General features: G+C 43.7%; 1 protein-coding gene across 1 annotated transcript in view; it reads right to left on the minus strand.

Annotated features, from left to right (window-relative positions):
* The window catches only part of atrnl1b (attractin-like 1b), a 75,191-nt gene that overhangs the window by 44,082 nt on the left and 18,153 nt on the right, over positions 1 to 12,956 (minus strand). Inside the window, exons 16-20 of the mRNA XM_084567040.1 lie at positions 11,272 to 11,485; positions 10,984 to 11,175; positions 4,389 to 4,625; positions 3,307 to 3,444; positions 1,400 to 1,493 (exon numbers count right to left, since the gene is read on the minus strand). Of these exons, the coding sequence (XP_084423166.1) occupies positions 1,400 to 1,493; positions 3,307 to 3,444; positions 4,389 to 4,625; positions 10,984 to 11,175; positions 11,272 to 11,485 (875 nt within the window). The remainder of the gene's footprint in view (positions 1 to 1,399; positions 1,494 to 3,306; positions 3,445 to 4,388; positions 4,626 to 10,983; positions 11,176 to 11,271; positions 11,486 to 12,956) is intronic.

The raw sequence follows: 12,956 nt of genomic DNA on the forward strand, positions 1-12,956 counted from the left end.
CTCCTACGCTGATGGGAATCCGCCGTGTCAGCAGAAACTGTGGCCGATAATACAGACCGACCGATCTCAGTTTTCTACGCCACCGAATGGTGGGAGGCCGAGACTCGACACGAGAAGAGGCAGGGCTCCTCTCGGTGGCTCTAGAAAATCAATGCTCATAAACGCGGCATGAAAATTGTCAATCATTCGCAATGAGTTAATCAAATAATGATGAGTCCCGTTATTTAATTAAAACCAAAGGGTTACCTGAAGCCGGACTATGTCGTGACTCCAAATCAAAATCTAAAAAAAATATATAGTTCTGGAACTAAAAACACTGGTTCTAGTCCAACTTTTATGAGATTATGTGTAAATACTCCAGGATTATAACACCAGCATGTTTTTTTCTTGTGTCCATAAATACAAATCATAAATATGTATACAGAATCAATACTTAATTTTTTTTTTCGCTTTTTAATACGTAGCTGTCTCACTTGTCAAAATGGGTGTCCTTTAAAATAGCCTCGAGCACTTCATCAGAGCTCCATCCCGAGTGATTACTGAGGCGGTGACAAGCTGCCCAGAGAGTCACTCCTGACTGACAACACCTGGAATCTGTGAATTTTAGTCGGAGCGTTGGGCGGAAAATCTCGCAACTGGCTTCTTTTTCCGAAGGAAACGAGCCCGGTGCTGAAATTGCAATTAGCAAAATAGGAGAGTACTATCACATGTTTGGTTAGGCAGAGGATAAGGGAACTTCTAAATAATTATTTGACTGAAAAGAGGCGACGTTTAAACCCTGCCAGGTATTCATCTGGCAAACGGTCGGCAGTGAGCAGCCACCACATTTTACCTTAACCCAGACTGCAGTTACCAGCCGTTTCGTTAATTGTCACAGACGCAACATTTAGGCCACTATGGGTTATGAGACTATATTAAAAATGACACGGCTGCACTGCACTTTTGTGTGATGACTGAGGCGGTGACGAGCTGCCCAGAAATCACCTGAAATCTGTGAGTTTCAGTCGAAGCATACGGCGGAATATATCGCATTTGGCTTCATTTTTGCGGGAAACGAGCCCGATGCTAAAACTGCAATTAGCAAATAAGAGAGTACTACCACATATTTAGTTAAGCAGAGGATAAGGGAGGCAGCAACTCCTAAAAAATATGTGACAGAAATGTTTAAACCCTGCCAGGTATTCATCTGGCGAACGCTTTGGGTTTACCTGAACCCAAACTGCAGTTACCAGCTGTTTCATTCAAAATAAAATGTTTATAATTGATATTTTGCGGTGTTATGTCACAGAAGCAACATTTAGGCCATTATAGATTATGAAATTATATTAAAAATGACACGGCTGCAGAGCACTTTTGCTTTTTTGTTCTAAATGTGTGAGCATGTGGCCGGTGTACTTACAGCTGGCACTGGTCTCCTTTGATCCCCTTGGTGGTGCAGAAGCACTTGCCAGTTAGCACCTGGCACACATTTGCATGGCCATTACACTTGCAGGCTGCAAAAAAAAAATAATAAAATAAACACAGATGGAAAAGAAGATTGGGGAAAGAGAGAGAGAGCGGATATGAAACACGGGAGAGCTGAACACACAGAGAGCAGATTGATATTGATCTGGGTAAGACGCTAAACAAACGTATTTCCCCAAAGATTGAGTGAAATTCAAAGATCTGATACATGAAGGAGGAAGCCCTCCATCACCCCCCCCCCCCCCCCCCCACACCCCTACCCCTGAGACCTGCTAAGCATGTGTGTAATACAGAAAGTCGAGCAATAGACGTGTGAAACATGAGTGAAATGGCTCCTAAAGTGCTTCTGGTGTGGCAGCACTTTACAGGGAAACACTGACCCACTCATTTCACTTCACTAAGCTTTAAAACACTTTCCCCCGATGTGCCACATATAAATATTTCAGGTGACTAGAACGCTTTAGCGCTTTCCTCGACACCTCTCCTTATTGACGGCGGGAATGTAATTTCACCGCGAGGTAGGGCGGTTTGACGAACGGCTGCACACCGAACACAAACGCGGATCCCTGCGCACTTCAAATTAAAGCTTGGATGCGTTCACATGTCGTAATGATTTTTGGTCCTTCCCTCCGGGGGTGGGGGGGGGGGCTCTGACAAGAACATTCACAGATGCTCACCTGTGTCGTTTCACTTTACACGTTTACACGTACCTGAGACGGTAAAGCTCTGAGCTCTGAGCGTGTGTCTGGCAATCCAAACAAAAAGGCCTCCGTGTGATTTCTCAGGAATGCTACTGATGTTTCACAAATGAGGGTAAATCTCCTCTTGACGAAGGAACTGGTAATTCCAGTCCTCATCTGTTAGAAATACGCCCTCAAGACTTTTGACAAGATGAAGCTGTCACATCAGTGTTGATCCGCGTTTATACCGACATTAAATCACGATCACATTATGTGCTTTTTGATTTGAAAAACAGAAGTCCTGTGTAAAATTATGGGTTGCATTCACGGAGGGAAAATGTATTCTGCATAGAGCGTGAGGCCGACGTGATGAATCTCAAAAACTAAATCCAATCAGCTTTTTTCAAGCCCAGAAAATGACTCAATACCACACCCAGAAAAATTTTTGCAAAAACAAAACAGATATCGAGTTGAGTATCCAGTTGCATTTAAAACATCAATACCCCCCTCTCTCTGCATGTTCGGCTCCGTGTATATATCCTTTATTATACTATCAAGGTATGTGACTAATATGGATTATTTTTTCCTGCAAAGCTTGACTGTATGTGGGGAGGAACACCAGTAATACAAGAATACTGACCTTCAGCTTTACTTGCAGTTCCCACTGCGTACCCACGCTACCTCCAGCGTCGGAAAAAACATTTACACCTTGACATTTCACTGCCTTTCTACAGAGTGCCACTGCAATTGAGTTGCAGATCAAGAGAGTAAGCCGTCTGAGACCAGACTCCTATTAGGGTTATTTTTTTTTTGTCCATGTCATTAATCAATCACAACAGTGCCCTCTGATGGGTGTGATGCCGCATTACAATATATTTATCAAACATTATTCCTCATTAGAATTCAATAAGAACGTCGTCTAAAAGCTTAATTATCAACCACACATGCAGCAGGTCTAGTCCAAATAAAACAAAACATAAAAAGGTAATCTGTGTTTTCTCGCTTGAACTTAATTGATCTCTTGTGCTGAAATGAAAAATGTATGAGGAGAAGTTTATGGGGGCGTTTGTGGTTGAACTGCATCGACTTCTCCAAAACAAGTAAATCCATTAAGTCTGGTGCGTCGCGGAATCACTAACGTCTGCGGCCGTGCGGTACCCACCCTGGCATTTGCCGCCGTTGGTCGGGTCTCCGTGGAAACCGGACATGCAGGTCTCGCAGTGGGGGCCGGTGGTGAGGTTGCGGCACTGCTCGCACACGCTGCTGTTCACGCACGTGCTGTGGCCGTTGCACTGGCACGCTGCGAAAGGAAAACAAGAGAGGGGTTACAAGACGTCTGCCGCTAATTTCTCCTCCACCTGCCTCTGGACTAGATTGTTGTGGCTGGATGGTTTGAGACGAGACAGGTGATTTCACGCCAGCGCGCCTGCAATCTGCACGTGTCTGCAGGTAACGCATGCAAATGGGAGTGACGCCTACAGCTGCTTTTATTGCATCCTAGAAAATCCCAGAGCTTTCGTCTGCCACGTCACGTTAATTAATATTTAATCAGACCTGCCTTTTAATAACATTTTAATGGCTTTAACTTTTAATTAACCAGCATCTAATCATATCTCCAACTGGATTTGTAATGCAGTTTGTGAATTAGCCGTCAACTTTTAAGCTAAAGTAAGTGTGTTTTTTTTCTCCTTTTAGGTTATTTATGTCATTCCGCCTTATAAGTGCTCGCCTGTCTATCTTGCTTTTATGTGAAGTCGTGTATCAAGACGACAGCACAGATTCCAGGGCAGAAAAACTACCGGTATCTGAGAGTAAAAAAAAGTGAGTAACAAAGAAAACCCAGCGATGCTGAGCTTCAACCCTGCAGACAAAATCCTTTAATTGACTTCCAGGCTTAGCAAATTATAAGAATCACTCAGAAGTCAGATTCCTCACGGATTTTGTAAATACCCGTGAGCCCTCTGAGCACATTTCCCATTCTCAATTTCCTACAAGGAGCGGGTATATTATCATCTTACGTAATGCGGCTGTATGGAATGACGCCTGATGAAAGCATTAAATGGCATACGAGCATAAGGTTGCATGTAGTCAGCTGGGAGGGATTGGTTGCATGGGGGCTGTAACCTGAATCCACAATAAGAACAGCTTAAGACGTGACAGTCGATAGGTAATAACAGCCTCTCGCGGGTGATACACTTGTGACATTCGATCTGTAATTCCAGCAAGACGGACGGGATCACTCACCGGGGCACTGAATGAAGGCCCACTCGTAGCCCTTGTCTTTGGGGCAGATGCCCGGCTCCAGGCTCATGTCCTGGGTCTGCTGGCTCTGCTGGCCCTGCTTCGGCAGCCTCTTCATGGGCCCGCGGTACGAGCCCTCCACGCAGAGGCCCTTCCCCGTGCTGCTGGGGTCGCCGCACCAGCCGCACTCGGGCTGCTCCAAGCATTGGGAACACGTCCGGAGGCCTGAACAGTTCTGGGCTGTAGGAGAAGACACGTTGTATGAGCTTCCTCTTCAAAAACGGTCTGAGCTTACGACCTCTGTTTCAGTTTATGTACAAGAGCAGACACCAAAAAGAAAATAAATAAAAATCAGTAGCGACAAAGGCTCCATGCTGCAGCAAATGGATGTTATTTTCAAGATTTTCATGATGTGGGACAGTGAAGGTCAACTAGAGGAACGTGGGCCACATCTGGCCCACCAGAGCTTTCCATCCAGCCCCAAGAATATTACTGAATTCAAGAATATGTTCCTATATTCATTCTTAAAATCAAATGAAACAAACGCCCTCTGAAAAGCAGCTTGTGCCTTCAATCAAAGATTAGGATAAACTCGTTGGACGGCGTCACAAATATGAAGCCTAAAATATCGCTATCGCCCCCTAGTGGCAGCACAGGTGACATGAGTCTGTTAAAAATAGAATTAATACATCAAATAATAATATATTACTTAGGATACAATATTTATTTTATTTCACGAGAACATCTGGCCCTCAGAGTGTCTGCTGAGAAAAAATCTGGCCCTTGCAGAAATGTATTTGGCGAATCCCGCTGTAGGATTTTTAGCCTGGTCATTTCTTAGGATTTCCAGGAGCTGCAGATTGAGACGGTGTTTACACTAAAACACAAACTGGTTATCTAGTAAAGTGTCAGGACAACGGATTTAAAAGCAGATAAGAGGATAAGGAAACAGGTGCATCGGGCATTAAACAGTTGATGGAGCCAAACAAATAAATGTCTTCCAAAACCGGAGGGGTAAAGTTTGCGATTTTTTTTGGGTGAGAAGTTCCACAAAAAGGATTTAAAGCAACGTGGGCTTCTAAACGCTTTTTTTTTTTTTTTTTTTTGTGGTCAGCCGAGGGACGAACTTTCAGGCCACTAAATTGCTCGACAAGTTTCAGCGCCGCCGCTTGCCCGCCAGACAGACACTTTAGTGGAGAAAATGCCACTACTATTTTAAGGAGACAAACACTGAGTGCTTTTACCTCAGTTTATGTCAAACAAATCTCCAGCCATTCCGCTAATGGATGTGAAACCATGACAACACGAGAGCAATCAGCACAAAGTAAGGCCATTTAAGTTTGTTTTGACGACAAGACGTAAGTGGCGGATTGCTCTGAAACATACCATTCGGAGGAGGAGGAGGAGGAGGAGAAGGAGAAACAGCTGGATGAGGACTTTTGTCTTGCCACGAGACAAAAAACAAAAAAAACCCACGTCCAAACACAAAATCTGCCATACGAAAAACTACATCTTTCACTCTGACAGACAAATCAATATGTGTGAACAGCTGAATCTGATGCCTGGGGGTGTTACATAAATTGGATGGTGATTATAATGGTGTCTTTAGAGAAAAACAAGTCTCCCTTCATCGAGTGTTACCAGTTTTCATCAGCTGAGCAAATAACAACCTCTGTTTCGGGTTCTCCACGTGGCACCGACGAGTCATCTGTGGAAGCTTTTCAGGTGAGTCTGAAAGTGTAAACGTCCAATCACCAACTGCATCAAAATGTGCCTCTTTAGGTCAAACCTTTGCTGTACGTCTCCTGCAGCGGCTCCATTTACTTAAACAACAGCCTCCACGTTTGCTCTTCCTGGACAAAGACTATTGATTAAAATGTCAACCTCACCACTTCAATATCTGCTCTTTATTATTTATTATCTGAAAGCAACGTGAGGAAGACGCAGGTCCGTGTGTTGAGGCGCTCTGTGTTGCACCCTGCAATCAACAGATGACAAATGTTGCTTTAAGTAAGTAATCCTTAAAGAGTACGCAGACTTCATCGTGAGCAATATTTCTCTAAAAGCAAGAGTCAAATCAAAGCCTCTTTAAAAAAATTGCAGAAAATTATATAGAAGAAAAATATTTTCCAGTTCCTTCTAATGTCTTGATTTGGGTTGCGCAACTTCAGATTTTTTTTTCAAGTCGACTGTCACGTTGAAACCGGATAGTCTCTGATGACTTCAGCTAGTTGTGAAAACGCCGTCATATGTGTACTTAAAGGGGAACTACTGTTTTTTACAACCTGGACCTTATTTCTGGCATAAAATATGACCGTTTACTCACCCATATAACTTTTGTAAAATTTGTAGTCGTTCGGGAGATATTTAGATCAGTGTATATCCGTATAGTGGGAGTGAATGGGGCACCGAAACGCAGCCTCTAAATAACGCATTATCTGCCGCAAAACTCAGTTCATTTCACCAATATTTTGTTATGATACGCTAGTGCTATTCCCCGTTGAGTCCAGAGTTACCCGTTATCATCATCCGGGGTCTGTAGATTGACCTACAGACCCCGGATGATGTCTTCTGACCTGGATGATGTCATCTCTGAGCGCCGCGCGCACCCGTGACGGTTGGCTTGTTTACCTGTAATTTGCTACTGCAAATTTTTTGCAACATGGCTGAATATTTTTCTGATTCTGAGGATGTGGACGAACCACAGCAGTAGCAAATTACAGGTAAACAAGCCAACCGTCATATGAAGACTGGACTTATTGACAGTAGGTGTGTGAAGGTTCTCAGTCACCCAGGTCATGGTATATCCAAACAAACGCTAAATAAAGGCAACTGGTCTTGTAGAGTTTCTTGGAGACATCTTTGAAGAAGTCTTCATTTCAGTTAAGGACTAGTGTGGAGTTGAGGTTTAAATAGGCACATCTGCGGGCGTCACCCATCAGACGATGAGTGGCGAAACATGTTCAAGTCCAGTTGCCCTTCTTTAGCATTTTGGGATAACTTATTGACAATTTTTTACTGACCAAGAGTTCAGGTCTTGAAGTAGATCGCTCAAGAGAGTGTGAGGAGGGACCGGTTTCCTGGCTGATGAGTAGTAACACTGCATACACTTACTGTAGAGTTCAATACACTTTTCTTACACTGCATTCCAGAAAGCTGGGATGTCAGGATTTATCCCACTTGGAGTGAACTAGACGCGACCTCAAAGCGTTCCAGGAGAACAAAGTTGAACATAAACAACAAACATGGCCGACCGCGATAAGATAATATTTGTTTTGTTTCTGAAGTTACTGACAATGATCGATAGTGAGGTCTCCTAAAGTTTTTCCACCAGCAGTAGGTAATATACTTCTCTCTGTGCTGAAAGCTAACGACGGTAGACGCTCAACAAACATCCTCTCTTTTTGTCAGACTCTTTCGTTGGTTTTAGCGACATATCCTCACACAAAAGTCATGTTGTGTAATATGATGATATCTCACTCACGGTGTGCATCTCCATGGGCGCCGCCATTGAAGTCGGGGTAGAGCGATTTGCCCCAACTTCACTAGTAGGACCTCCAGCTTCAAGTGGGGTTCCAGAACACTTTTCCTAGTTTTGTGGCATTATTTCACCATTTGAGTTACTTAAGTTTTGTTTCTCCGGCTCGGCATAATCTCTCGGCGCACGTCTACGCAAGTTGATATAATATACGTAACCGTAGCAACGTCGCCAACCACGGCAACAGTTAGGATACAAGAGCATGAACGAGCATCTCATCGTAGTTTTAGTTGGTTCAACGGGCGTAAATATATATCACAAGGCTGACCGTGACGTAGGGCTTTTTTTGTCCAGCTGGTGCAACCGGCTCTAGGAGTAAAACCAATGTTCCTATTGTCCCACTGACACACCAAATCCAAGGCATTCATTCTGGCATAACACGTAACACAAAAGACACTAAAGCCACACATCTGAAACCTGGAATATTTATATATACTGAACATTTATTCTTGAAAAAACACATTAGTCGGCACGTAATTTTAATTGTGCACTAACTGGCTCAGTAGACTTAATATATTGAGCATAAAAGCCCGGCCTAACATAAAAGATTGAATCAAAGGCTGAGGAAAACACTGTGAGGTAAAAAAAAAAAAAAAAAAAAAAAAGGGAAAGTCAACTTGACCTTGCATTTTTAAAATTCTGTCTGAACTAAACACAGCTGCAGGGGGATTTGCTTTTTTGGACCCATCGTGATGAAACAGACAGACAGCGTGTTCATGGAAGAGATGGCCACGTGTCTGGTTTGCCCGTTTGATCTGGGAAAGATACAGCTACGCCGTCAAGTAAAGAGATAACAGGGACTGTCAAAGTGAACAGCATAAATACAGAGTGCATCACAACCCGCTGCAAAGCTAGAAACCACCAGCAAGAAATAATGATTAGCTATCCCAAGCTCAGATCTGCGAAATTAGCCAACCCTCCAATGCCACGAAAAACAAATCTCTTTAGATGAACCCCAACGGGCTGTATAAAGTACACAGCATGCCTTTTATATCCTGGGTTTGTGCTTTTAAATGGATTTATGCAGCATGCTCAGCCTAAAGCACACATCTCTATGCATCCCAACATAAGAATGAAAGTAAAGTAGGTGATAAAATTCAAGGCTTAAGCAGTGATTTAAACTGAAAATGGTGAATGTGAAGGAGCAAAGTCAGACAGAGTGAACAGAAAGAAGAAGAAAACACAGAGTGAATTTATAGGACAACCTTCTCTGTCCTTCATGCCGAGAGGGACTAATTCCTCGAGACAAATATCCACAGTGAACGAAAAAAAAAGAAAAAAAAGAAAACATCTCTGCGTTACCCAACACCAGCAGGCACAAATGAATTTGAGACAGCACTCTTGGGCTGCCTGAATTTGTTGCTCGCTAAACTGATCAGAGAGGTTTTTAACAATGTGACACAACTGGGGGTATATTTCATAAATCACGCGGAACAGCAGCGCCGACCTTCAGGTGGAGGAGCTCTATTTGCCTGCGTCTACTACTTATTAGGATAATTCCTGGACATAGTGATCAGGGGAATGACGATGGAACCACGTTTATACACAATGATAGCTTCATTTTTGCTGCTCTCTTCTTCACAGTTTGTGTACGAGGTGAATTAAAGGTATTCATGTTAAGTGTTGAACAGTGAACTGTGCAAGATGAGTCTCAACTGTCTCTAAAGTGTCTTAGCTTGTTGTGACACTACTAGGTGGTTTAGGCTTCGGCATCAGTTTGACAACCCAGACCCTAGCGGCGTAGCCTGATGTGCACCATTGTAACTCAAGAGCTGCGATTGGTCCGCTTGGTAGTAGCGTGTTTCCGCTTTAGTATTTCCGGCTGCTTCTCCATCTCCGCAATTTTCCAATTGATTGTTCTGGAAAGTGAAGCAGGAAGTGGAAACAAAAATTAACCCGACAGGCAAAAAGACAGCGCTGGCTAGCGTTTGGACGGCGTTACTCGCGCCGGCGTAGGTTACGGCGTCTGGTCCCGCAGTACCTTAAATGAGCCTTAAGTAAAAGCAATTTGCCACCCTTCATCAAATCTTGCATTTATAGTTTTTCCATCTTTTTAACTCATTGTTCATCTTGGGACTTTGTTTTTTTACAACCTTGGCCAACACCACCATGTGTGCCAAGCTATTTTATTTATTTTTTTTAGATGTAGTCTCCTGTTCATAATTGGCCCTAGGCAGTAGTAGTAGTAGTAGTAGTAGTAGTAGTAGTAGTAGTAGTAGCCATAGGTGCTACTACTCCTGCCTTCTGGCACTTATTGAACCTCTTGAGAACTGTGCTAGCCTCCAGCACGATGCGCAACTCTTCAAAAACATTGCTGCAATTGGTCTGAAAGGCATTTCGTTACTCACACCTCTCAAAAAAGTCTCCCTTCTGCTGCCTCCATCTACTCAGTCGCCGTCTCTATTTTTTTCTCCACTACACAAGGAGCTCAGTTCTTCTCACCATTGCGACATAGAATCTCAACATAGCTGCTGACTAGCATTTTTGAATAATGCTGATACACTGGCGGACAGGTATGAACGCTTAATCAACTTTAAGGTGGTTTATTTCACATAGAGTTGGCGTAGTTGGTGTAAATTATTGAGTTAAAGCACTTCCTTCTGCTACATATTCACTTAAGGAACTACCTGTGTGGCAATTCTCATTATGTCCACTTCTCATTCAACAGAGAGTTATTTGCAATTTCAGTTACTTGATGCAAGACTTGTCGTTAAACTACTTGGGGCCAGCTAATGGTAAAGAGTGAGCCTCTACCTTGGTCAACAGGGAAATCAAACAGTGCCAGATCGTATGCAAAAGTAATTGGCCTTTACAAACCAAAAACAGCTTCCAGAGCCAATCACCGGCAACTAATACAATTTTCCTCCGACACACACAAACACACACACACCTTCCATTTTAAGCTGTTTTCCTTTCACAAACCTCTTTTCTCCCTCCGTGATGAATATTGACTGCGTACAGGAGCCAATCTAGGGGAAGCTTATTGTCCGCCACCTTAACGCCGGACTATAGACCCCAAAGAAGACTCATCTTGATTGAGTTCAGTTAAAAGACACTCACCAACACAATCTGCGGTCTGCCACTCCAGACACTGGCCGTAGGGAAAGGAGATGACGTAGGCGGAGGAGTCGACGCAGCGCTGCGCACTGCCGCACCACATGCACTCCATGGCCTGGCTGGTACAGTTGGCGCAGTTTGTGTGAAGCGAGCAAGGCTTCTTACATGACGGACGGGTGCTTTGGTTGGGGTTTCCTGAACAAAAAAAAGAACAAAACAGGAGATAATGTAATTTCAAATAGATAACAGAGCACATGACATGTTTATGCAGCACACGCTGTCGTCTCTCACCAATAGCTTTCTCACAGATGAGGCCATGGGCAGTAGCCGTGCAGGGATTGGCCCTGAGGCCCGACACCTGAGGCTCCTCCAGGTAGGCGCAGAAACCAGAGTCGCTGGGCTCGCCGGGAAGCCAACGCAGACTGCTGTTAGTGAAGGGAGACATGTCCTCCCAACCCCAGTACGACACATTGATCTTCCTCAGACCCACCCACGGGGACAGCCGCTGTGGAGACAAAGCCAAAGCTCTGAAAAGCTAGCGGGTATTCAAACATTTCTGCTCCAATGTGTTGTTAAAAAAAAAACAAACACAAAAAACAACCACAATGGCTGCTGCTTTTACACCTGGGAACCAAATATGCCATTAGAAAATAATTTCACAGATGTGATTACTTGTTTGCCTCAAGGATTCAACTTTTAATGTGATGTGGGGGAAAATGGCTCGTCAAGGCTCTGTTTTCAGCCCAGACTGACGGCAAATGATATTCTCATGAAAACAACAGGCATGACCGAACTGAAATCATCACTAGACGCCGCAATTTTCTGTCACTGGTGGAGCTGTGACGAGATGAGAGGGTGAGTGTTTGCCCAAAAGCGCGTACCAACATTTCCATTAAAGATGATGAACAGGCTTGATTTATGACGCCGCGACTAGTTTCTATTATTTTTACGGCAAAGTCGACGTTTGAGATTTACATTTTACGAACCGGAGCGTGGTAGCACTGATGTGTTAAGTCTGTGTCACATGTTTCTGTATTTGATCTTTTTGCTCTACAAGAATCACGACTCTGACCAAAGCAAAAACTAGGAGCAAACCCGGCAGAGCAGTGAAGGTCTTAAATACTAGAAGTGTTTATGGGCCTGTTCAGACGTCGCGTAGACGTGTATGCAAATAAACCCAGACATCATCCGAGGCGCAGTAGAATATTTTAACGGCGTCCGTTTCTAATGGATCTGTACCGCCGCTCCAGACCCGAGAACAGCGCTGTTTTATGAGTTCGCGTCGTGACTTTGGCTTCACGCGTTACGTTGTTATTTACTGAGCTCCGTCCAGACGTTAGCTGGACGGAGCTCAGTAAACTCAGATTATGACTCCAACCTTGGAAGTTTGCATATGTACCTCATGCACACATCAACATGACAGCATCAATAATTAACCACATGCTAATATGTTATTCAATGACAGAATCCCACGTGTGTACTTATATTAGATACTTTTATTTGTCAGGTCTTGATTTATATTTATTATTTAGTAGTTCGGCAGCTACAAGGACGTAATATGTTAAAATGCTCTCATTACTAATGAACAAACATCACTTACAGTGCTTTTTCCTTTACAGGCAATTATTTATAATAGAGGTTGTATGTTGTTTTTCCCTGAATAAATGAGCCCCTGTTTAGCCGAAGGTCTTTAATGCAACTCAGGATGCACTGAGTTTACACTACAGACACATGTGACCCAGATCACCTCCAAATCTGGTCTCCATGCGTCCTGGGGGTGTTCAAACCTGTCTTTTACACTTGGAATCAGATTGCCCAATTCGGGTATTAATGCAAGGTCTGTACCACAGACAGAATAAAGATGGACGGCGGGACTGCTCCTCAAAAGTGAAGCCAAAGCAAGTAGAGCTCCCCCTGGTGGCTGGCTGCAGTATAGGTCATAAGCTCCACCCCCTCCACATTACTGGGCGGGACTT

The sequence above is a fragment of the Chelon labrosus genome (genome assembly GCF_963514085.1).
Source record: "Chelon labrosus genome assembly, chromosome: 19".
NCBI lineage: Eukaryota > Metazoa > Chordata > Actinopteri > Mugiliformes > Mugilidae > Chelon > Chelon labrosus.